Source organism: Schistosoma mansoni (genome assembly GCF_000237925.1).
Source record: "Schistosoma mansoni, WGS project CABG00000000 data, chromosome 2 unplaced supercontig 0120, strain Puerto Rico, whole genome shotgun sequence".
NCBI lineage: Eukaryota > Metazoa > Platyhelminthes > Trematoda > Strigeidida > Schistosomatidae > Schistosoma > Schistosoma mansoni.
In genome coordinates this window covers 782,859-810,626 of record NW_017386000.1, presented here as the reverse complement: position 1 = coordinate 810,626, position 27,768 = coordinate 782,859, and the positions used below count along the sequence as shown (strand labels likewise).

General features: G+C 30.7%; 1 protein-coding gene across 1 annotated transcript in view; it reads left to right on the top strand.

Moving 5' to 3' along the window:
• The window catches only part of Smp_129640 (4.1 G protein, putative), a gene marked incomplete at both ends in the record, with an annotated part of 38,611 nt that extends 11,842 nt beyond the window's left edge, over positions 1-26,769 (top strand). The window contains 14 exons of the mRNA XM_018791582.1: positions 1,824-2,200; positions 3,872-4,132; positions 5,194-5,396; positions 6,395-6,633; positions 8,827-9,146; positions 10,954-11,182; positions 12,125-12,814; positions 17,407-17,499; positions 18,725-18,971; positions 19,616-19,863; positions 21,071-21,479; positions 22,771-23,237; positions 25,219-25,639; positions 26,513-26,769. Coding sequence (XP_018645290.1) covers positions 1,824-2,200; positions 3,872-4,132; positions 5,194-5,396; positions 6,395-6,633; positions 8,827-9,146; positions 10,954-11,182; positions 12,125-12,814; positions 17,407-17,499; positions 18,725-18,971; positions 19,616-19,863; positions 21,071-21,479; positions 22,771-23,237; positions 25,219-25,639; positions 26,513-26,769 — 4,461 coding nt within the window. The remainder of the gene's footprint in view (positions 1-1,823; positions 2,201-3,871; positions 4,133-5,193; positions 5,397-6,394; positions 6,634-8,826; positions 9,147-10,953; positions 11,183-12,124; positions 12,815-17,406; positions 17,500-18,724; positions 18,972-19,615; positions 19,864-21,070; positions 21,480-22,770; positions 23,238-25,218; positions 25,640-26,512) is intronic.
• Positions 26,770-27,768: the final 999 nt, after the last annotated feature.

Here is a 27,768-nt window from a genome sequence, read left to right as displayed (position 1 = left end):
GTTCATAAAGGGAAGTGTATTTTATAATTCTCAGCTATCTAGTAAACAAAACACCTCTCAACACTTTATCCACCATATTCACGCAGTGTAAATACAAAAGAAGCGAAAATAGTAAATATTTCTTGAGAGCCTATACACTAATCAGAGGAGGTTTTGTGGAGAATTTAGTATTTTCACAGCTGAAATCATGAGTCAGTTGAAGCTAGTCCGCCATCGAAAACCTGGAAGCACTGGACGGCCGTTTCGTCCTATTAGGGGAGTCGTCAGCAGTGCGCATCCACACTAATGATAGTATGATCCATCTATTATGCATATCGTCTTAAACTCCTGGATTCCACTGCTAATCACTGTCCATCTTTGCTAAGAACACTTATTTGTTTGTTTCTTTCTAAACTGTCAACATATTCATTATATATTGATAGTAGTAGCCGCAACAAAGATAATTAAATTGTTAGGAATTGTTAAAATTTTTGAAAATGTATGCAATATCAGAAATTTCTTTATGAGTGGAAACGTAAAAACGACTGTTATTATTATTATTATTAATAAATGATTGGTGTACATTAAAAGTAAAAAGTGGAAAAACCTAACTTTTTATTTTCTTTACAGACGACAAAGTTTTGTTTAAACACTTGGCTAGATTAAGCATATTTATACACTTTCTTTTTAAATACTTGGTCACTAGATGCGCAATTAAATTAGTGAACCTGATGTAAATTAAAATGATCACTGAAGTATTTACTGTTCTTAGTTCTGCTAATCAAAGGTATCTGTAGTCAGAATAAATTATAAATACATTAAGGAGTTTGAAATAAAAATAAATTAATTACTTCATGCACGGACGAGGTTGGGGAGAGTCAGCTCTCCCTCTAAAAATGCTCTCATATGGCCACGCTTTGGAAAACCCTGATTCCAAACTAATTGTGCACATAGGCTCCAGGATCCTGAAGGAACAAATGGCGTGTTAACCAATTACTGGTCACCGGCTACCATGGGACTGCATCTCCTTACGATGCTTCACTGCCTTGTGGATCAAACCTTTAAGCCGAAGGCTCCGGGTGTGGCCTCTTAAGAAAACTACTTTTTTCGGTTTGGGCACCCGAGCGGTATCACAGTCCACACACAAATCAAGTGACTTTTGTGGCGCATATGTATTCGGTGCCCTTTTGTAACAATATTTATGTGTTCAAATAAATAAATAAAGGTGTATATGAAGTAATTTACAAGTCTTTTGATATGAAAAATTAATAAATTTATATTTCTTTTGAGTTTTTTGACATTTAGAATAATGCGATATTTAGGCATTATATAACTTAAAAGATTGTATTTCTGCCGATAATGGAACTTAATTTCATAAATATGAGAGCTTTTTGTTTCAGATGACTATTCTCAGTCTTCCTGAGTCATTAGAACAAATTGAGTTGTAAAAATATTATATGCGTCAGTATAATATAAGTGTATTATATACCCACTACGACTGAAGACACTTTTTTGTTACACTTTTAACATAATTGTTTTGGTTGTCTTACCTTTACTCACTTAAATCTTATCTGGTCTCTTTAATAGATCTTCTAAGAAGTTATTATTAACTTTTATCATTTAAAAATCGAAGCTAAGTGTATTTCATTGTATGATTAGATTGTATCAATATTATTTAAAATTACTATTCAATGTTAGAGATATGTTTAGTTTTCATTTTCCTTGAAATTATGTTTGACACGCACAATGTTTATAAGCTATATTACAAGGAATGATCTATTAGTCTTGATTTGCAAGAGTTTTACCTGTACCTAATCAATGCCTTTTATTTATTTTTATTTCAGAGTTACGGAAATGACATCATAGAATTCTCATTTTCTACACGTAATAGTTGTAAAAACTTTTGGAAAAAATGTATTGAACAGCATACATTTTTTCGTTCTATGTCACCATATGGTAATAGAAAGTGTGGTACAGTCAATCATCGTAATTCTTTTGTATTTCCTCATTCATTTACGAATATTTTCTCTTTACCATTTGGAAAACTTCATAGATCAGCTAGTTGTGGAGCGAACGGTCTATTAAACTCAAAAGCATCAACTCATAAAGAAAACAATGAAATAAGTTCTGACATATGTAATACAAAAAGTTCTCAAAATTCTCATTTAAGTACTCCCGTTAAAAGAGTGGGTCATTTGAATCGATCAGGATCTAATTCCCAGTAAGTTGATGTTTTTTTGCAGATGTAGTAAGTAAATTTTTCTGTGAAATTAATTCATCTGTAGAATCCTCAACAAAGTCTGTCGGTTTTTCTTCGTACTAAATAATTATCATTTTTATTTTCAATAAGAAATCGAATAAAACTGTAATTTTTTCAATTACATGTGTAAAACATATATAGAAATTTTATTATGGAATACTTTCGATATATTTGACCTTTTGTACCAGTTAATACTATGGTTACTGTTGCAGTTTATCATGTTAACTAAAAGGATACGGTTTCTAAGGAATTTTTCCACCGAATAAATTTGTTGTTTAGAAATGATGTCTGTCTTATCTAATTATGTAACTAATTTTCCCTTAACGTTGACCTATTTATTGTAATTCGTTAGTGTGGTGAAAAATGACAAATTAAACCATTGAAGAGTAATTAAATGACGCTTGTATGCCAATTTTTTATTAAGCGTTGAAATTCAATTAATTTCCTTTTCGTCCTAATGGTACTGTTCTATTTTATTCACCGTTCACGTTGTGAAGAATTATGACATAATTAAATTAATAATAGATTGTCAGTATGAAGATATTTTACGTAACTGGGTTGTAATTTTCGGAAAAAGCAATCGAACTAAATAATTACTTTTAAATCGATGCACTAAAGTATGTGATATAGGTCATGCGTTAAATGTAATTACGTCACTTTGTTATTAGTTGCTAAGCCTCACAAAGTTCTTATCAGATAACTTATTTAATAAAAAAGAAGTATCTACCCTACTGAATTATATTACAACTCAAACATATAGTTGCACGGTAGCGATTTGTCCTTTTATCAGTAGTCACGACCTAACATACAGAATACATCTGTCTGTATTTCAATTTCCAGCATGACGGCCCTCCGAATTGTAGTGTTTGGTTACTTAACTCAATATTTAAATAGGTATACTTGCACCATATTAGATTTGATGATTTCACTCAATCTCCAAAACTGTTCGTCTAGGAACTCGCGAAACGCATGTTTTGAATAATACCGAATGATATTCACTAGAAGATCAAAACTGAAATCTTTTGCGAAATCAAGTACGTTATTTCACAAATCATGCCAGATATATAATTATAACTGAACTGTAGTTATTTAAAATTTTATATACATCCCTTGTCCCTAAGATCTACCAAGTTAAATCCTTTTACATGTATAAGCTATTTTACATTATATAAAATTTGCATGCAGTGTGTTTATAATAGATTATTTTAAAAATAAAGTTTGTGGTTTTTTGTTTTACGGTTCTTGAATGCTTTCAAAGCGATGCAATATTTCATTAATATCTGTTCGAGCAAACAATGCTAATTAATACTAAAGTAATTCATTGCTAGAAATTGAATAACACTGTTTCTTGTTTGTCTGTCTGTTTTAGTTTTGAGGAGTATGTTATTAGTTTGCATATAACCACAGTTTTCAATAATTAATTGTAAACCAAAATATCCTGTTTTGTAACTTTTAATTCTTCCTATCAATTGTAGGAATTCAGCATACATTTTTAGCCAAGTGTCATATACAGTTGATTAGTACGTTTTTAGGTTAATAAGTTTTTGTATAACGATCTGCCGAGTTTTATATTGGTCTTGTTCATTTACTCTTTTAAATCAATAAAAGAAATCTCACATTCTTTTTTTCTAGCTTTTCATCTGAATATAACTCATCTAGTTTAAAGTTTAATCCATATTTTGATGATCGAACAGCATCGATGCGAAGAAAATCTCATGCTTTGACAAAACTACTCTCTCAACAAACTCCAATCACTGGTGGTGGTGAACACATTGAACTATTTCGTCTTTCATTCACTTCACTGATTCCATATTCATCTTTATCATTTGATGGTAATAATATTCCTGGAGCCTCGTCTACTTTACCGGAAAGAAATAGTTTTAAATGGAATTGGTGAGTTTTCTGTGTTTGTTTTTTTAATTTGGTCGTTGTATATCTAATTTAATGTATTCCTCCATAAAGATAATTTAGTCCTAAGAGCACTGAAATTTCAACCAGTTAGTCTCTGTTCCACTAACTTCAGTTTTGTTAACTGGGTAGTGTCACTTGACTCCATCCAACTAAAATTTTTCTCAAAATTGAGTAAGTGCACCTTTACTTGATATATAAGTTACATTACATTTACATTACTGTCTCCATAAGTCTGGTTTTTGATAGTACAGCAGTAAGTGATCTCAGTCATTTTTGATTTTCTTAGTTATTTCCACAACAGAATACTTTGAAATTTTCTCTTGAACAACCACAAACGTCAACATACCTTTAGATGATTTCAAAATTTCTGATTTGTCGCGATTACGATTTCCTAAAGTTAATTTCCCTGTAACAATTAGTGCGTTTATTCATTTTATTTCAATTTTAATAGTTGAGATCATGAATCAACTGAAGCTAGACCACCAGTGAAAATGTGGAAGCACTGGACGACCGTTTTGTTCTATTGTGGGACTCCTCAGCAGTGCACATCCACGATCCCGCCTCGCGAGATTCGAATCCAGAACCTATCAATCTCGTGCGTGAGCGCTTGACCTCTAGACCACCGAGCCGGCATCCAACAGTGTTAATGTCTGACTTCAGCCAATCAACAAAATTGAGCGACACATTCACCATTGTCTTCCGTAAGTTACTATCTCACAACAAACTCAGTTGAACTCCACTGGTCACTGCTTCTCACTAGAACTCCAGGAAATACCTCTTGAATCCAGTCATTAGTGAGCGTATGTTGATTAATATCAGAAGGGGATTTTGTGGATATTATAGTAATTTTAATAGTTGAGATCATAAATCAATTGAAGCTAGACCACCATAGAAAACCTGGAAGCACTGGACGGCTGTTTCGTCTTATTGTGGGACTCCTCAGCAGTGCGCATTTTATTTCACTATAGTTTTTACGATGATTCGACCAATCGTTTTCGCAATATTTGTTTCTTATTTATCTCTCTATCGTGTTTTGTTTGTAGTAATCGTGCGGTCAGTACATCATCAATAGATCGGCAAGTATCATCTTGTAGACGAAAACTCAGTACACATTCATACGTTCCTCGTCATTTTTCTGGCACTATCAGCAGACAATCATCTGCATCAGAAGTTGTAAATGCTTTGGACTGGTCTAATCGTAAATTTTACAATCAAGAGTCTACCATCATGAATTACAACTCAAAGAGTCCGTCAAATGATTTCGTATATAATTTATTATTTATATCAAAATGCCGAGAAGTTTACCTGACCTTAATTTTTATTTACATTCTAGTATATTTGTTACTATAATTATCTTATTTTAGAAACAGTAGTGTAAGGTTATTACTTTTTCAAAGATCGGATGCAAGAGCATTTTACCATATAACATAGATATTCCTAATTCAATAACAATCTTATTCCTTTAATGCTATCAAATCTATCATTTTACTATAAGTGTGTGTTTGTTTGTATGTGTTGTCAGTCAATCACTTTACACACTTAAGTGTTGGTTGACTTCAGAAATTGACTCAAGTGCTGTTGTTTCAAAAATTATTAAAATTTGTTAATAATCTAATTTATGTTAAGACTTTCTAATAAGTCGGAGAAGACATTTCTTTTGATCTCTAACAATCAGTACACAAATAAGAAATCGTTGGTTTCAATTAATTGTTTTATCTTTTTTACAGATCACTACGTTTCTTGCGAAATTAACCTGACAATCCTGTCTCTCACTGATATACCTAGAAAGTATGATCTCTCTCTTTTTTAAACTTAAAAAAAGCTTTGTTGACGGCTCAGCTTTTACATTATTGTGTATTTGTGGTACTGGAATATTTCAGAAAGGCTGATAAAATACAAAACGGTATTTCAACTTAAAAATTTTGAAAGAGAAATTAAGTATTCTCCTTGCGTACCCTCTTCAATAAGTAACCATTTCCAGAAAATTACAACTACTTTGCTGAGAATAGAAGTGTAATTCACAATGTCTAAAAAGTCTTCGAACTTTCTTCATTGATGATAATAGCATTTTACCCGACAAATTGTAAAATTAGCGCTTAAAAGGTTCTTGGCTGATAAGGACTAGCAAGACAAGTTTAATCTCAGAGCCACGTTTTTTTATAGTTTGCCAATTAAAAATATGTAAGGCTTCAAAACTGAACTAGTTATTTATTACTAATGTTGTATTATTTGTTTTTTACTTAGATTCATTGAATATATCCAAGCCATCTGAAAATCCGTCAGTCTGTTCATCTTCTTGTTCCTTAACTTCCGAATCCTATCCTAGACCAGTGTCAGCAGACGATGAACCGTTAGATCATACACAGTTTTTATTAACGTCAAAAAGTGATCTGTCTAATCTTTATGTTTGTGAATTAGATTGGAGTGCAGATGAAAAGGATACATCACCTATGTCTGTAATATCTATCAAAAAAAGTAAACAGGTTAGATATCATTCCTCTATTTTTATAACCGAAGACATAACCATGTAAAAAATGTATTGTAATTAACTGATTCCCAATGTAACCAAATCAAATGAGGTCACTTGTCGCCTTGATTGTTTCTTCAGTATATAACGTAATAAATTCACTCTCTGTAACTTTAAACAATGTACTTTGCCTTATACTTGGCAACGTTTTGGATTAATAACTTCCATATATAATTGCAGGACGTAAAAAGAATATTCTTCATCCATATTTTAGTGTTATAATATCAACGGTTGACAGGATTATATACAATTTTGATGAATAATTTGATGTAGACTATCTAAACAGTAAAGAATTACTGAAAACATCAACACGAAACATTAGATGCATATCTTATGGTCGTACACACTCCTCAAAAAGAAATCTTTTTCTGTCAGGAATGAGCCTACAGTGTTACGGTAGATAATGTATATGTTGTGTTTAGTGGATTGTCAGCAAATCAGTCACAACTGTGGTTAGATTAGAAGATTAACTCTGTGTGTGATTAATTCGTATATCAATGCCGGTGTATTTAATTGAATGACACTTTTATGAGGTCCTTATCAATAATGTTATTCAAATGTGCAATGGATTAAGAGTTAATTACGGATATATGAAAACTTAAGATGGTGATGATGATCATTATGAAGTTTTAAGGATGGGTGTTTGTACAGCATACAGTTTACTTCTAAATGGAATGAACCTATACACTATTTGTTCGTTCAAATATTAAGGAATAATATTTTTTTGCTCTCATAGAACTTAGTGCATTCAACATTTTTTCTTTATTTTTCTACCAATATTTTTATCACTGTCATATTCTATATCTAATAATAATATATCATTGTACATAGTTCAGTCTTTTAAATATTACTCTATTGTATTAAACAGATCAATGATAAAACTTCTATCTTTATTATTAAACAGACAATGAGATAAGGTTCTATAATCTGTTAGTTACCACGGAAATTTTCAAAATATGCAGTACTGAGCGGTTGTTAATTAATGCAACTGTTTACTGTTCGGCTTTTCCTTTCATTTAAAAGAGTGTAGCTCAAAAAGATGGTGGTTTCTATTCTTCAGAGAAGTGGCTTACACTGAGTCATGAAACATAAGAAACTTCATTTTCTACTCATTTTTTAGATTACAAACGTATTACTTTTTTCCATTAAAAAGAGTAATTGTTTATTGGTTTTTTTAAATGAATTTTTGTACTACTTTTTACTATATCCACTATACATTTAATTCATTATTATTACCATACAGTGGTTATCAATCCTACTGTTCACTGTAAACATCCGTGACAATTGTTCTTCGATTAGCTCCTAAGCATACTGAACGATCATTAAAAAAATACAAAGACGTTTTCATCATAATAATATTGTGTTATGGCACTTTGGAGATTGTTTGGTACTAGAATAAATTCTCGAACGTTGGGATTTAGCAATTGAGATCAGAGTATTTGATTTTGTTTAAATTAACATAAAACCGTTGGTTAATGTGTTACTACCTGTCAAACGGGAAAAAGATGTATGATCCAGAATTCTGTGTAGTTTAATTGCTGTGATCTAATTTGGAACTTAGTATCTCTTATACTATACGAGTCCCAAATATATGGTCACTCCAATAATCTTTTCCAATATTCCATTCATTCTCTTTTTTGGAGTTAGGAATAAAGCTAGAATATTTCTGGCCAACTTTCATACTCTTTTGTTTTCAGATTATGCATTACTAACTTCAAACGATTTGTTATGTCTTGCTGAGTTCCATCACCATAATGTCTAAGGAGACATTCTATAGACGTTAAGATGGTTAAATATAAATGAAACAAAATGTTTAGTTATTAAAAAAACCCAGTTTCTAACCAATTGGGTTCCACGTTGTATGTTTGTAAGTCGAGTACATCGCAAAGGATACTCTACAAATGGTCAATGGCATATACACAATGAGTATTTTTGAACTTACCCAATTTGAAGACATTTTATTAGTTGTTGAAATACTACAACTTGGTAAACTGTTATTTCCCATGTTTTTTAATCATTTCATTTCGTCTGATGGTACAGTTTGTGAACTCCGTAAATGTACTCAAGTTATAATAAATTAATTTAGCCTATTCAGCATTTATTATTGACACTCTTCTCCTTACAAATTTATTTTCATACCTTTTCTCAGACTTTAACAAATCAAATACGTTCTCCTTTTATGTCATCTATTAATCAATTTAATGAGACAACGGAAATTAAAAACCATCATATTTATCAAAAAGAACATGATTTATCTATCGAAAAGGGAGATTATCCAACTTCTATTGATAATATAGAACAATATGCTTACAGAATTGATAATCAAAAGACGATAATTCCTGCTTGTAACTATAACACTCAAGAAGAACAAGGTAATGATGATTATAATGAAAATATTGATAAAATCATTGATAATACTAAGATCCCAGAGGTTAACGAATCGACTGATGATATGTGTGATCTTTTCAGGTAGGTGAACTATATCGACATTCAAATTTGCTTTCATAAAGTATTTATATTGCGTGTCAAATCTGTTTTACTGCTTTTTCTGTCACATTTTTCTTTTTTCAAAGCACTACATCACCCTACATTAAAAATGAAAATATTACTTTACAAGATAATCTTGAAGAGAATAAGTGTACAATCTATTCTGCCAAATGTAGTACAGTTGTGCAAACGTAGTTTATAATTCTCAACTCTGTTAATGAAAGCAACTTCTTTCTATTCGTTTTTTCTCTCCCGACTAACTAGAGACAAAAGTACAACCTTGTCTAGAGGCTTTACTTATAGAGCTCCAAGAAGGTTATTAATCATTCGCATATAGATGTAATCGTAAATATCAATAAAAGAATTTATCAGATACATGAAATTAAAAAATAGCTAAATGGTATAATGAACAAAAATTACATTAAATTAGTTCAAAAGTTAGATGAAAAATGAATATAACAGAACTTTTAATTCACAAAAAGTTGCACTGAATTGATGTGAAAATTAACTGAGTGAAAACTGTACTTAAATCTGTGGATAATCTTATACATCATTTCTTTCTAATAAATTTTATTTGGGGATTCAACATTATCAACAAACTGCCAAATTATTATCATTATAATTCAATCAGGAATTATGTGGATGTAGTTCCCTCACATATATGTTGCCTATTATGAAGTAGTAGCTAAAATTATATCTAACTAGATGTATAGCCAACTTAATAAAAGCTGAAAATCGAGAAACATTATGAGCTCAACTGTACACTTTTGGTTTTTTTTCATCTCTTCTAACTCCATGAATCATAAATATTTGCCGGGTAAACATTTGAAGAAAAACAGATCAATCACGTTTTTGTGTGAAGGTTCACGTGAATATGTTAATGTACCAATTCGACACCTGTATGTTAAACGTTTTGGCTTAAGTTCATGGGTAATTGACTTGTTGCAATCTAGAAAGTAATATACCAACTGAGAAATTTTATTTGAGTTGTCTAAGTATGAATTAACAATATATTGGATCCCATTGTTCACTTCTCTGACAGTCGCCTCATAGGTTTTTAACCTTGGCTTATCTATTTTCTTAGAACTATTGTTGTGTCTATGTTTTGCATCAGTGCTCTGTAGTTAAAATTTAATAATAGCAGTATTGTTATTTTAATCCTTCCCCTAGCTCAACACATACTTGTGTTCGCATCATTTTTACTATTCGCCATTGTTGTTAGATTTTATTACGAACAGCCATAAAACACTAGACAAGTCTTTTGTATTGCTCTACAACCCTTTAGTAATGCTCACCAACGGCCTCAAAAGATGTATTTTGCGTCTTAGTCACCTCGTGATATAATGAAGTTATTATCAAATGCCGTCGGGGATATCGACCTCACTTCCTATATGGTTGAGCGCCATCGGTCACCACTTCTTGTTACGACTACCGGAAATTTGTTATCAATCATGAGCCCCATTAAGTATGTTGAACAAAAATGCGTGTGACGCTTCCTATATACATGTTACTGTCAATTCAAGCTGAGTAACATAATCAGGTGTTAAAACTACATTTTTCATACTTTGTCTTACTAACTTTCCTTTTTTCTAATAATTAGATTTCATTTTTTATGCTTTAAAAGTTATTGTCCTTAAACATTTTTTTTAATGAAAATAATGTTTCTGACTAATTTCTAAATGACATTAATTCATACCATCAGATACCTAAAGACTTATTTCATATATTGACAAGCCCCTGGACACATTGTTTGTAATTTTTTATTGTTCTTTTCTCATTGAACACTTAGTCATAACAATTCAGAGAGTGTGACATCTGCACAGCTGTCGCCGTCACATACTCTTGTAGATCTTTTCAAAGTATTTTCAGAAAATGAATATAGTGATGATGACGAGGTGCATGTGGTAAAACAAGAAGAGATCAATGAATACATTGATAGAATTGACACTGAAAAAGAAATTGAGAATGAATTCGACCAAAAAGAAATTCTACCCATTGGTGGTGCTGTCTCTGATTTAGTGAGTTATATTGTGCAGATGTGAAATTCTTAAATATCATTTGAACTTATTCAAATAATGTTGCACGTTTGCAATAGTTCGTAACATATTTTTTAATGTATTACTCAATAAGCCTTCTCGTGAATTAAAAACAAATGATTTTGATACGGCCTATAACACTTCATCAAGTTTATACTGTGTTAATATTTTGTACATAAACATGTCATTTTATTCCATAACAATCCGATTCTTTTGAGGTCTCTACCATAAAGAGTGAATATGCAAACCTGGAGCTTACACTCTAGTTAGCTGGCAGGGAAGTAAATGAAAGGAGCCGTCTAGTTCACCTTCTTGAAGTTAAAGTTACAAATAATCAGCTTAATGTACACATTTGGTGGATTTAGAGTCCGAAATAGAGACAAAATAATTTTATTATTTGATCAATTGCTTATATAGAAGGATCAGATGAAAAGTATTGAAGGCTAAGTAGCAAAATATAGCTCTGATGTGAAACTTGTGTTTGCGTTGTATGTTGTACTTTCGGTGTGATTCTCCAGTAAATTTAGACATTTATACATAAATCTATGTGTTTTTTGTTTTGTTTCAATGAATAATTAATTTTAAATACCTTACCTTATTTCAGCTCCGAATTTCTGAACCTTTTTCCTTCTTTTATATTTTTTTAGATAAACTTAATTATGTTAGATAGCCATATTTATTATCGTAAAGAACGTCTCATCAGAGTTTTCTTTTTTCTTCATGTATATGAATATACATAAATTTTTGGGAGGAACAAACTTTCATTAGTTTCAACATCAACATTTAACATGAACATTAGTGAAATATTATTACTTTATTACTATCATTGCTATTATTATCACACATTTCGTCCATTACCGCCAGCTTTTTTTCCTTTGTGCTAATCCTTAATTATTTGCTTCTCTGTTCTTTCCTATTAAATAGCATTCATTTGGCGAATCTCGTCATCATAATCATTCAATATACACAAATAACAATTCGGTAGTATTAAGTGAACCTGAAGAGGTATCATTGGATAATAGAACAAACTGTCTTATTACAGCATCAATAATAACTGATGATATTGTTCAAAGTGAAGTAATCGATGACATGGAAAGTGATATTCCATCAGATCAATTGTATGATAATGCTGCTGATGAAGCTCCAGAAAGTTTAGCTGATGCAATATCATTAGGTGCTATATCTTTGATCACTGGTCTGTCAGAAGTTGACGGTGATGATAATGAGGATGATAAGAATTACGCAGATGATGACAATCTGTATAATAGTAATAAAGAGATTAACTCAAACAAACATTTGTCATATCTTAGTTCAGATCATTATAGAAAAGGAAAGCATTCAAAAAGCCTAACTCATTTATCAAAATCAACAAATATCAATAATAATGCAAAATCCGATGAACTCTCTGTGAACAAACAATCTGTTTATGATCTTTTCCGTGTTAGGTCTCAACAATTGTCCTCAAAGCAACAGCGTACTATATCATCCTCGTTATTATTATCTCATCTTTCAATGGATAACGATTCATCTATACCTTCAGCTTTGGTATCGTGCAAAATATCTACACCGGAATTTGATGATAATTTACCCCTAACTGAACAAAGAACTTTTGAGGTGAGTACTTATGTCGTTTTGTTAAAATTAATTAGTCTTTTTTACTGAACCGCTTTTGGTCTTGTTTTCTTTCTTTCTTTTTTTATTTGCTACCAGATAGAAAATATTCTTTTTCTATTTCGTGAATAAAATTTGACTTGTATGAATTTTTTAAATCCTATGGAAGAAAAAGCACTACAATTATTGGCTAATAGTAGGAAAGAAAGAAACAAGAATCACATAAATCTGTCCTAAACTATGGTTTTATTCCATTCAGTAGGTGATCAGCAGCATGGAACATGAGATATGTGCATCGGTTCAAATTATTACACAGTATCGGCACAGCAAGATGAAATTATCAAGACCAATTCTTGGGTGTTAGAAGTAGGAACAGAATCAGTGGTAGTAGAAAACATGAGACACAAGCAATGTAATTTGAGACAAAATGAATTTTTAGAATTAAATAGCGTAAGATAATCTTAAAACAGTTTCTAAGGGGAGACAAGAGATAATATATTTGTTAATACTATACATCACTAGCCATATCTTCCAAAGCCCCCAAATATTGGTCATTATATGTTGTGTAGTGAAAATGTACACAAAAGCAAGCTGTGTATTTTCTTCGTATATTATTTTGTCAGTAGCTTGCATCGTACTAAAAGAATATACTTATCCCTAGGTCTCTGGTTCCAATTGGTTTCCCAAATGATGCTACTTTTCAGTGTAAAAACTATCCTCAAAAATTCATTTTTTAACAATATTGTTCGTTGATTATTTAATTTCAGAAAACGTTTTATGTTTATTGGTAAGATACTTTTGTGTTTATTTGTTTAGTTCCTGTTATCATGGTAATCTGTGTTTAACCAGCGTACTGCATGGTAATTCAATACTATCAGAACGTGTTAACGTTAACCTTACTATCCATTTAATCTTCACATTTCCAAAGGTGGAAATGCAGGAGCCCTTTAGAAATTTTCGTATTTTCTCAGATTCCATAATAGACCCAAATATTCTTTAAGAAATGTAGGATATTGTATCTTGGTTTCATTTATGCTTGTCAGAAATTTCTTAGATAAATTATTTCAATACTAATAACCGACTAGAACAGTGGTTCGATTGATGTATGGCTGCATTGTTTCATATTATTATGCCTAAAAGCAGTATTTAATTTATTTAATCAACTCAAACAAACTTTAGGTCTCTTTCACCCTTAAGCGTTCCGAGCGACTATGGCAAAACTATACTCGCATAAATTCATGATTGTACATAGTAGTTTAGGTATACCTTGAGTTATTATAAAATATCCACAGAGGTTTGTGTATTATACGGTAGTGAATGCTTAGTTTAACTTTACACTATACGTTATGTTCGTCTTAATAGGTTTTATTCACAAACCTTTCTTTATGAGCCCTTCATTCTATTTCCTTTCATTATCTAATCTATTTAACGTTATATATAGAGTTCTGACGGATTACTGTTGAAAATAATCTTCTAACACTCATTAGGAGTAATTGAATTTGCTGTTTTATATGTTTTATTTTTCTTTGTGTGTGAAATGTTTTAGCATAATATACCTTTCGTCTCATGGAATAATATATATTTATGATCAGTATCACAGAATGTTTCAAAATTCATAAGTCTGTTAGATGGTTTGAGGTAGTCGGCAGGAAATAATAGACCAACGTTACGTGCTAGTTGACACTCTTCAACTAGACATACTTGTTATCCTCAGGAAACTGATGCTCCCTAATGCATCCCAACCAGGGTAATCCAGTTTCGCAGTATGATACATTGCCATTAAATCCTAAAAGCATCAGTTCTCGGAAGATTACAGGTATGTCTTACTGACGATTGTCAACCAGCACGAAATCTAGGTCCAAATTATCCCATAGAATACCAACATCCACCTAACATCAAGACATAGTGTGCGCGTTTTCAAGTCACAAAGACTAATGACCACATTACAACTTTATTGTTAGAATTTGATCAATACAAAAATTAGGTAAACACGACATTGACCACTCCTCAGTGACCAACCAATAAGCCTTATTTTGAATTTCAATTGTCATTGAAAAACGTTTCGTTCTGAAGAAAATTACCAAGTCAAACATAAAAAAAAGTTACGTTGTTTTCAGGATAGTTTTCTGGTTACATTTTTCTTATCTACTATCATTAGTAAGCCAGCTAAATACTAAAAGTCGTCTGACCAATTAACGATGTTTAATTTACCCAAGGTCAAATCAATTCGTAATTATACTTTCTGTATGAGAAATTTATCCATACTGATTTCCTCCGTTTTATGGTCAGTAAATTTATACGTGTTGATTGCTCGTTTCTCAATTACATTGAACTAACTGTTTGTGTGTGATAGTCAATCGTATATTGAGTTGTATTTCAATAAAGAAAAAAGCTTATTAACATTTGAATCTTTACAAGCTATCAGATTTTTTTAATAAGTTATTATTAATTAATTATCTCATCCCAATTATCTGTTGGTGAGGCATTATTGTTCACTTTTTATCGGCATATAAACAACATTTCAAATCAAGATTCTATGATTTAATAAGCGAAAGGTTAAAGTTTTTCAAATTAGTGGATGCAATATTGAACGATTTTGATATGCAATGATACGATGTGTCTGATTGAATTGATATTATTGGACATGATTGTTATACAGTAGAGAAGGTAATTTCATGATAACATAAGTTGCTTGAATACGAAATATTAACAGCAAAATAAACAGGCCATTGGAGGAAATCGGTTTTATAGATCACTCACTCTAATCAACTAAGATGTTACTCATCATGCCAACTCAGTTAGTTACCACAAAATTATGTAACAGATACATTTATTGTTATTCGTGTACTTCACATCTAAAAAAGACAACACTGTTAGGATTAATATATTTTATGAAGAATATTTAATTATCGATTATATCTTACAGTAAATAAGCTAAGCAAGCACTAGTCACTGTAGTTAGCCTCCATGTTGTTGATTACCTGTTGACTTGTAGATATTATGCAGATAAATTGTAAGTAATCCTAGTTTTTGGTGTCCTCAAAATATTCTTTTTTTCTTATAAAAAAATTTCCCTTCGCACTCCGAAATATAGTGTATTGTTATTCTTATTATTCTCATTAGTTGGTTTAAGTCGTTGATCTGATGACGAAACTGAAGTGTGTATCAATAGATTTTCATTATATTCAACAAATGTTCATACGACAAAACTAATAAATCTTACTTTTTCCAACCTTTTCACTGTAACGTCATATCGGTGGGTAGCTCAGTAATAAAAGAAACTCATTTCAAATCTGTCTTGATTTACAGCTTCGTAATACAAATATTTTAATGGAATTTTTCATTCACTTTTCACTCTTTAACTTAAAGCAAATAGACAATGAACTAGATTAAATCGTGACTATCGTAATGCTAGTCCACTAGCCGGTTGTGCTAGTAGTTATTCACTCCTTTCTACTTTCTATGCAGTATACGATACGTAAGAGTTGTTTTCTTAAAATGCGTTCTAGTTTTATGCAAATTATCTAGTATTCTTTTATAGTTTTTAATTGGAGAAACTATATATTTGGCTTCTTTTTGTAGGAGGTATTCTTTCTCTGACCATTACTTAATGCATAATATTGCCTTTGTGTTCCGATTCGATGTCTCAGTTAATTATTGAACGATTTAACTTGGTGTTAGAACTTAACCGAATGTTTTACATGCTTTCAACCTTATGTTGTCAATCTATTATTGATATTTGTGGTCATGCTTAGTTATGAAAAACCAATCTCTCAACTTCGAATAAAATAGACTTAAAAGAAAGTTAGGGCGAAAAATTCCAGAGCGTAACTCAAAGTTAGACAATTTAAAGAAATAAGCATATAAAATATTTGGTTATCAGTTCAAATTGATCATCTTCAATTAATTCATTGTGGGAAAAAATATCAATATTTCTTCTGCCGTCATATTATGATGAATCGTGGCAGTTATGTACAAGATAATTAACTTAATGTAAAGCATAAGTTTTATTGTCTACAAATAAAAAACTCTTCTCATAACCCTCAATAAAGAGATTCAAACTGACCTAAGAGCAAAGCGATACTCAGTCTTTATAGACAATGAACCAGCCAATCTCATTGTTTCTACTCACTGAAGGTGCTGTCAGTTAAGAACCCAAACATAATGTAAAGTACTAACTAAACAAGTCCTTTTACTGGCTGAGACTCCACCCACACAAACATTTAGTTATGTGGTTTCATCAAGGTAAGTTTTGAACCTATTTTCTGAAGTGATGTTTTTAAGAAAGGTGTCTGTTACTCTCAATTTTATTTAATAATATACATGAATACAGATGTTTTACAAGAAATGTTTACGCTTTATAATTTATACTTACTTTACTTACGCCTGTTACCCCTCGTCTAGGAGCATAGTTGAAATGTGCAACTTTTGTCATTAATTTGTCATGTCTATGATACTATTTAATAGTATCTTGATAGATATTGTCTTGATTATATTTTTCTAAAAATTGTTTGTTACCTTTGATCATATTTATTGAAATGGTACGGAATGATTCCAACATAAAAAATTACGCTCAATTATCATTTTCTTTACAGTTGCTGAAAATTACCTCAGGGTGTTTAGATATTTTCAAAGAAGTCTTACTGACAGAATCTATGTATAATCATGACTTGGAATTTTTGATGACAGTAAGTATATAATATTGTGATACTATTGATAATAATTATGTCGTTTTAATTTTCCGAGTCTCTTATATATAATGATAACATATTAAGCAAAAAACTACAGTACTCTTTCACTGTATAATTATATATATATATCAGCCAGAGAAACATGGACCACCAAACAACTCTCAGAAAAAAGAAAGTAATGTACCGAAAACATTAAATGGAGATCACATAAAGTGACCGAAATTGGAAATGTAAACCATTCAATGATAAATTAATGGTTTAAGTTCTAATGTTATTCAAAAGTGTCACGTTGCATATCGAGTTGCATCCTAAGTACTAATAAGGATTTCCAGACGAAGATATTATATCTACCCATTAATTCATCATTTTTAATTATACAAGAATCCTGTTATTTTTAAATAGAAGGATTTTTTGAAATTACTGGTCTTATTTTTTCCTTATTTTTCTAGAAAAATAAAAATCCTATCCTGGTAGTTAGGAAGAAATTTTTTCGATAAATTTCACATTACATGTTAGGAGATAGAATACCGTATCTGTTACCTAGACTCTAGGCTTTCGAATCCTTACTCCTACTAAATCTTTTTCTATTTCAGTCTTCAGCCTATTTTTATATCTATATACATTATACATAAAAAGCTTTTTCAAAATACCAGTTTATTTAACATGCAATAGTTACACTTTAAGTTACTAATCAAATGTGGCTCTGGTTGCAATTTATTCAAATTTTATTTCAATAATCCTAATAAAAATAAATTTTTAATTTAATTCGAGGGTGAATTAAAACTCTGAACAACCATATTTATTGTATTGCTTGATATAATAATGACTTTAGACATTAAAATCTACATCTGAACTGAGTTGTCTACTTTGCATTGGTTAAATTTGGCATTACCTATCCGTTTTGTAAATCAATGCTTTTGATTACATATAAAATTACATTTATATACATTCCTTATTTGAGAGAGAAAATACATTGCCAAATTTAAACTTACAATGAAAAGCTAGAATGCAAACATTCACAGTGTTTAACGTGTATATGGCAGTGGACAGGCGACAACAAATTTTATTCAATCTGAAATTTATGACATTTCCTATTATTTTACCATGTCAATAAACTTTTTTGTTAATTCTTTGTTGATAGACGTCTTACTCTTTCACTTGGGAAACTTTAAGTGCACACTATCGTCCTTAAATTTAACGTATTTTACTTGCATTTTTATAGGCTCCATTGGATACTGCTAATGCGTTCAACGCAACATCACTAACTCACTGGTTACAAACTCGTTTATTGCCAATCCTGAAACCAATAATCGGTAGACAAACATCTTTTCTTCATCAACTAAAAATAACTGTATCCACATTGAAACGCTTACTAACAAAAGTAAAACTCTGTGGGAAAAAGTTTTTATCATTAAAATCAAAAGATGATCTTGGGGAATCTATATCTCAATGTTTGACAGTTGATTGTGGTGAGTTATGTTATTTTATTTATTCCAAAACCATTCAATATAAATTTAAGTAGTTGATTCATTATATCAATTTGAGCAAAATACTTATGGCAAAAGTTCTCTAAGTGCAAGTAATAATGGTAAACAATACTACGGAGTTATTTTATTGTTAAAGTTGTACTTTAGTTTACTGGCATTATAGTTTCAAGGTTCATCCCAACTTGCTAAGACGTTGATCAACTCTTTGTTGAAAATACGGAATATATCCGACATATTTACATCTATTATATTTATGACACTTGTGAAACATCTGACTGTTTTCGCAAATAACTTACCACAAAAACGTTTGCAGGTGACAAAACGAGATAATTCAGTTACTTTTATATTGGTATTTCATATGACATTTTTGATCCCCTAAAAATTCTAACTGGAAATGTAGTTTATCTCCTTCGCTTCAAAATTTGCTCTTTTACATACACGAAGATTGTTGCCTAACCATGAATAACTCTTTATTTCTAGCCATTGTCATAACAGATAGAATGAATTATGCTCAATGGTCTACATTTGGTTGTTCTGTTAGTATGATTAATTTCTTTTACTATTATTAAGTATTTATCTTATTCTTCATCATATTTGTATTCACTGTTTCCCTGTTAACTTTTCAGAATCACCTCTTTATGATATGAACTATACATCAAAAGGTTATTTCAATTCATCTGAATCATCTATATCTCATATCGCATCAAAATGTAGTAAAAATGAACAATTATCCAGTTCGGAAATTTCCAGCTGTAATGTTTCACCTTATTTTAAACATAAACATAAAAAATATAGTTTACATTTAACATTAAAACAGTTACATAGTCTTAGTTGTTTTACTGATTTACTAATGAATTTATTAGATCAAGTACAGGTAAACTTAATTGTCTTTGTAACTTTGTTTTATTAAGTTAAATTATTTAATATATTTTTCATTATCTGATATATATATATATATATATATATAGAGAGAGAGAGAGAGAGAGAGAGAGAAAGTCGTACGGTGAAATCCTTCTAAAATAAATTACATGCTGACAATTTCAAAAATCAAATTCTTTTACCGTCAAGCAATTACATTTGCTAATCATATCTGAAGTCGGCTATCCATAAGTAATGAAGGGTTTGCCGTACATTTTCATAGACTCACTTCTTTTCAAACCAACACAAAAGAGGAAATTAACAAGCTACAATTCAATAGAATGTAGACAACAGTATTAATAATAATGAAAAACTAAACTGAGAAATTTAATTATTAAACGTTTGTATTTTCTCATTGTTGATTTTTAAGACTATAATTTTTATTGGAATATAGAAGCATTTAGTATTTGAATATCCCGACACAACTAGGCCTTACAGTCAATAGAGTATTTTACCATGCATTAATACTATGGTAAAACATTCGAGGTTTTATGCATACTCTTTTGCCTCACTAATTCAAAGATAAATAAATGTGTTATGGAAAGATTAGACCATCCATCGTCCAAATATTTCAATTAACTTCATTGCACTACAAAGTTACTGTTCACACAAAAAATCATAATAAGTCTCGAACATCTGAAATTTTTTGAGTCTGATCAATATATGATTATTCGCTGTTCATTCAGCACGACTACCGACTACAGACTAAATAAAGTATGCTAATTTGGTAAACCTTGCCTCATGTTAGCAACTTCTGACAAATGACAAGACTGATGTTAATGTAAGCATTTTCGCGCTGCTGTGTGCGACATAATGATTTTTTTATATAAATTACCAGTAATTACTATTTCATTCTGTTACTTGACTGTCATTTGGTTGTTTAATACAATTAGTGTTCATCTATTCATTTACCCTGCTTAGTTATATATATATTGTTGACTGTTTGTTGCTAGTTGTACCCCCTATACAATTTGTTATTTGAATCAAAACTACATATATATGGATATATAATTATATTTTCTGATTAATTAAAGCTGTCTTGAAATTATCACCAGGCTTTGATGTGTTTGTTCAATTGGAACTAATGCCTCAATCTTTATATAACTATAAGTTTTCATAATCCTTACTTTCTTCTGTTTATTTACTTTCTTTTTTAAATTAAGTTTTATGAAATTTGGATTCAAAATTCAGCTGATTTACTCACAGAATTATGGGTTTTAGCATTTATCGATATTCTTTCATCATATTCCAACACAGATGAAGAGAGTGTTAATTATCAACCAAATAACAACAATTTATCTAATATTGATAATGATAATACTGAAAATATTCAGTCACTTATTCTTAAATATCTATATTCGAATAATAATGATAAATGGAAGGATAAGAATTTAGAAAATTCTTCAGCAATCACACGGAAAGTATTATATAATTTAGGAAGTCGATCATCTTCTATTGGTTACTTATGGCATTATTTATTGTTGCCTGGTCGTAGATTTCGTAGTTATTGTAACTTGTTACAATCTCTAGTGAATCAAATGTCGACTCATTCAAGTTCAGTTTTATGTAAAGGTAAAACTTTTTACATTTTATTTTGAATCGTTTGTGTGTGATATATTTTAGTTTCTGTAGCCGATTTATTCAATAATATTAAATTATCTTCAGTGTCATAATCATTCTTTTTCTTCTACTCTCTGAAGATAGTCTTTCGAGATTTTCCTCTTTTTCATTTTAACATTTAATGAGACTGTTAACAAAATATGTGTATATTATGAGCAGAGATGGATGGTGGCTAGTAGTTGAATCCAGGACGGGTGTTTCGTCCTATTTTTGACTTCTCGACTGGATGTACCTACATTTTAGAGTAAATGTTCACTCCGAGATCCGAACCCAGTACTGTTCGCTTAAAACCCCATTGCGTTATCTATTTAGGTACTGAGTTCAGATACAACCACTACAAATGAATATATATATATATATTAATTGTATAACTTTTGAATATCCTTCCTATAAACATCTCATGTTATACAAGTTCTCTGCGCATTATGATTCCCTCGAATTACATATAAATATTGTTCTTCAAAAATTAATTACAGTATTCTAATCTCTATGATCTTTGGTAGGTATATTTATTTCGATTTACAATTACGACAACATTTTATGTATTACTTAGCAGCAGTTTTGAATTTTTTTACAAGAACTAGGCAATTATATAGGTACATATCGACTAAAAGGACATGAAAAATTTGTTTCGATAATCTATCTACTGTACAAAAGTAATAAACTTGAATATTGTTAGCATTTTTTGATTAAATTCAGTACTATTTAGTGTCAGTTGCCAAGATTAACCAAAGTGAACAAAAATATGATCTATTTCGATCTTTCCAAAATGTATTACACCTCGAAAGAATCAAATGAACTGCAATACATCAGGTAATTTTTTGATATGACATATAATCAGAGTATGTTAGTCTTAGCCGGATGTTAGAAACAAATCTGTTCTATGTTATACTGTGCTCAACTCATCGCATTCTATGCGAGTACATAAAATCTCTCACCTGATTCATCTATATACTATCAGAGCTATTCCTTAGTGGTTAGAGCACTTAACGATTTCCTCGAAATTAGTTCATCAGAAATCACATGACTCAGTGAAATAAAAACAACAATAGACCACCTCCGTTCCACATTTTAATCAACTCAAAAGACTAACAATCGTTTATAACTTTTGCTTTACTAACTAATATGTCGTTTTATATCTTTATTTTATTACACTAGTATCAAATTTTATCTCCATAACTAATTATTTAATATTCATCTAATCTTTTCTTTCTTTTAATTTATTACTTCTTTTCATTTATAGCGATTTTCGGTCATTACATAATATCGAATCGGTCTTTAAGTAACACTTTAGATCGATCTGAGAGAGTTGCTTTAACACTACAGCTATCAATAATTATCTTCCCTCTGGAGAATTTCTTGTTCACTTCAAATAAGTGTATCAATGAAAATCTAGAAAAAGATCATTATTCGTCTTGTTCCAACACCACTTACCACAATAATACTAATACTAATACTACTAATAATGATAATGATAATAATAATAGTGGACAAGTGCATCATAATGATACTTCCGAAAGTGGTAGATCTGCCGATTTAATGTCTATTTCATCTTTTTTACAATATTCTATAACTACTCATCCACTAATTCATTTTGGTTGGCTAAATAAATATTCACGACGTGGATTTCAACCTAGATTAGTTTTTCTATTCACAGATCGTTTAATCTATACTAGTCGAATACGTGGTGTAGCTGGCTTATACTTAAAAGTAAGACTAATTTTATTCTTTTCATTTTCACTTATTAGTTTCATTTTTATTGTTGATAAATTTGAAAATGTAAGGTTTTAGATTAAAGCTTTATAAAATCTTCTTAAGTATATTTCTTTTGGGGTTGATAAAAGTAGCGCTTAGCACTTTTATATATTTAATGATAACACTTATAAAATCAAATGAACTGGTTATTGTATGCATTAGAAATACCTCATAATTAGGTAGTTACTAATTGTAACTAATGAAGCTGACTGAATCACAGATTTAAAATACTTTTTATAGAAACGTTTTTATGATTATCGTTACTCATAAAAAATCCTAATTTACAATATGGTATTCAAATTATTGACCTTTAATACTTTTGTCCCTAAAATATTGTTTTTTTTAGTAAATAAACGCGATTATATAAGTTGACCAACAAACATTCTATCATAAAGCAACCTGAGCCTCAGAAAAATATCCATTGGATTAGTTTGTCATACCATATCAACACAGCGAGATCGTCACAAAGAAGTAATGAGCATGAGATTGGTGACATCTAAGTGATCAGTCAGTATAAACATCTCAGTTATAGTTTAAATAGCTTAGTCGTATGGAAAGTACCAGTCTCCTTCAGATTGTTCTGTGTATCTCTGACAAATACCAATCAAGCCAAAGCCTCGGTCGAGGGTTTATTGCATCTAACATTTATTGCCACCATATAATAAATTAGTGTGTACATTATTATCATCAATACAGTTTGGTTCTCAATTCTTATTCTCTCTTGAATGGTTGTTATGATGGTGGGATCTTTTAAAACACCATTAGTTTGAACAGTTTAGATTTTTGAAACTCTCTATCTTATCTGTGACTATTAAGTTGGTTTATGAAATTTCCGTGAGCGAAAATTACTTCTTTAGGGATTTGTATGAAAGTTTTACAACTAAGCGAAAAAATCAAATAACTTTTTTATGACCATCTAATTTACTACAGAAAGTTACTCTCAAGTAGTTTTTGTTACTTGTTAAATTGTATCAGTTAGTCGTTTGTTTTTCTATCTCCTACATGATTTAATCTTCATATCGCATTGTTTTTTTGTTAAAGTTTGGATATTGAACAGTGTTATACGGCTGAAGTGATCTATGGAAAGATTACCTTCTCCACTTAAGTAGTTTGTAGAAACATTGTAGCTTTTTCCCTCATAGGTTCATGGTTGAATAAACGTTGGAATTTATTTTAGGGATTCCTCAACTGATATATGTCTGTGATGAAAATTGACCTCATCTAAGTTGATTGTTGACTAAATTATTGTTTTAGACAGACTTCTTACGTAAGTATGTATTGTAACTTGGAAAGGCTGACGTCGTATCTTGAATGGAGTTCCACTTTATAAATTCACCTCTATTTTCCGTTCCAAATACTGGATTTGATAAATTCAAGTGTCCAAGTTTCTCCTTGGGAATTATTGCATCCTGTTATTTGCGACCAAATTGAATGGAATTTATCTAAAGGGTTTTTAACGTATCTGTTTTTGTTTTAATCAATCTTCTTAACATCAGCATTTATAACACTAATGAAATATGTGACTGGTGTTAATGTACCACTGATATATTGTATTTGTTTGGTAAAAATATGTCCAGATATCTTTTTCGCTATGCTTAGTTCATTTTGTAGCTGAAATAAAGACTACCACAAACCTAAATAATGTCAGACTAACTCAAGATCAAACTTGTAAAAAAGAAGAAAAAGAAATATCAGTACTGTTACTAGTCACACACATAAACTACTTTTATTAGTTTATGGGCATTATGGTTTTGGTCAACAAATGTTTTGACATAGTTGACTGTGTAATCAGTCCGATCACTTTAGTCATGTTTTAACAATATTCACCTTAACTGGATTATGTTGGTTATTTACAGTGAAACAAGATATTTGAACATTAATTATATTAATCTCAAGCTTTTCCTTACTTTTTATTTGTTTTCAAACCAAACTTTAGCTGCATGCTATCATAACACTTTCAAATGTTATACTTGAGAAAAACATTTCAAATGAAAACCAGGCTAACAGTGATGAAGTTTCTGATTCAATGTATTTAAAATTCGGCTTAGTAGTAACATATTCAAGTCGTTCTCCAGTTCATAAATTATCAGATGTATCAAATTCATGTCCTGTTAATCAAGATACTGCAACATCTAATTCTTTTCAAGTTTCAAAAACGAAGTCTCAATGTTACTACAGATTGCGAAAACACCGAAAACGTTTTATATTTGGTGTTCAAAACGAATTGGATTACGAAACTTGGATTAATAATATTTCTAAGCTATCGGGGAACAATGCAACAAACGCAGATACTTCTCTTACACATCGTAATGACAACGCGATTTCTAACCATGTTCTGCAATCTTCTAAATATACTGGTATGTTGCACATTCATCTTAAATGGAAAATGTTGTATAGTTAAATTAAACTGTGTATACTTAGTATCTTGATATTGTTGTCGTAAATTTCTCGGAATGTGAATTGACGTTTTGATTACTTCGAACATTTAAGTTCTTTTGGTGATGAAACTTGTTATTATTCTTGTCAGATTTCATATCTAAATAGAGAAGACGATGATTTACCGATCTGCTAATGTATGCTTGATGACTTATTCCTTAAACCTTCAGTCAGTTATACACTAGAAATTTGAGCTCAGTTTGCTTTGCAGCACTATCGCTTTGGTCAGAATGCCCTCAAAGTTGATTACTCTTCAAACCACTTGTTTGGTTCACCTAAATAAATATTTTTAAGTGTTCATCCATCATTTTAGCCTTTAAAAACTTTTCGCTAGTACAATAATACTAGCTTTAGCTTTAAAATAGGCTTTAATCTTCTCAGGTTAACCTCATTGTTTCTAAAATACTTCGTCCTGCTCCTGATTTTTGTCCCAGTTTCCAGCGAAAAGGGGATAGTATTTTGAGATATTTGGCAATGAATCATACAGCCAATGCTTTCATAAAACAACAAAGTCAGTTTGTTCTGATGAAGTCCTTCCAATCCTGATGAATAGTAGTAGCTAACGACTAATTTCAAGACCGACTAATGTAGATGTCAGATGTTCTTGCGATGATTAAACCCTTCTTTGTAAAAATAACACATACACAGATTTTACTATTACCAAGTGTTTATATCTTATCCTTAAGATTTAACTTTAGTTTTTGGTTACTTACAATCATGAAATTCATCATTTCACTTTCAGTGACAATTAAAATGGTTGTTCATCAATCCTTAAGACATTTTTTTAGTTTCAGGTGTTACTCGTCTGCGAGATTCCTCTATTACAAAGTTAATTTTCACAGAAATTACGCAACGATGTCTAGCTAGTGACAATACTCATAAATGTCAATCAGAATCTGTTGATATTCAACGTAACTCTCAAAATTCTACATCATTAATACCTACATTTCAAAATAGTCTGGCTGAATATTGTTGGCGACAACATGCATCTATAGCATCCATTAAACTATTGAATACAATTGATGTGAGTTCCGTTAACAATTTCTCTTAAGTTGTTTTGACTGTTTTATGCCTTTAAAAAATTAGCAACAGCTCTGTTGACCCTCTCGGTATTATTAGGCTTATTTGTATTATAGATAACTAACAGCACCATTTTAACCTGTCTCTATTTAGTAACTATCTTTTTAATCTTTGTTTGTTTTATGTCCACTAATAATAATAATAATAATAATAATAATAATAATGTATTTCTATCTTCATTACCTTCCTCCTTTTGCGATGAATGATACGTTTTATAGAAATATTTCACTAGCCATTAATTACTATCTTAGATTCCCCCTTATAAAATCAGTTTAATTCAGATTAGATCAGACGACGAGCTATTTCGATCACTACAAGCCAGCACTTAGATTATTCGGAGTTGTTTAGTGTATCAATCCATCGTTACACTTTTCTTCAATGACATTTTACAAATGTTTTTTTAACAAGTGCATGATAATGGTATATTTATGTTGCTCGAAGTAACACTTTTCAACTGAGAGTATTTGAACGACATATCTTCCCGTACAGTTGTATATCAGCTATCCAAATCCGTCTTAATTACTTGATATGCAACGGATATATCTTTTACTAACACTGTCCACCATGGGATTGTAAGCCACTTCTGCAAGACGAGAGATAACCCAAGTTGACATTCATTGTCGGTGCTGAGCTTATGTTGTAATTTTTTTCAATTTGATCATATAACGTTGGATATGTGTAATTTCTATACGATTAACTCTTCTTATTTATGAATCCCGATTCCTTTGAACTAAAAATATTTTAATATTCTATGAGTCTGGTTACTGCATACACTGACAATACTCTGTAAGCAGTGCCAAAGTTCAGAACAATGTATTTGAGCATGGATGGATTTTTTATCCTAAAACATCAGATTCTGGGGCCTGGGAATGTTCCACTTTCGTAATTCCAAAGGTTTTTATGTTACACGCCATTTGACACTGAGCCTGGTTAGAAGAAATGGGGAATCGATTATTTTGCATACCATAGC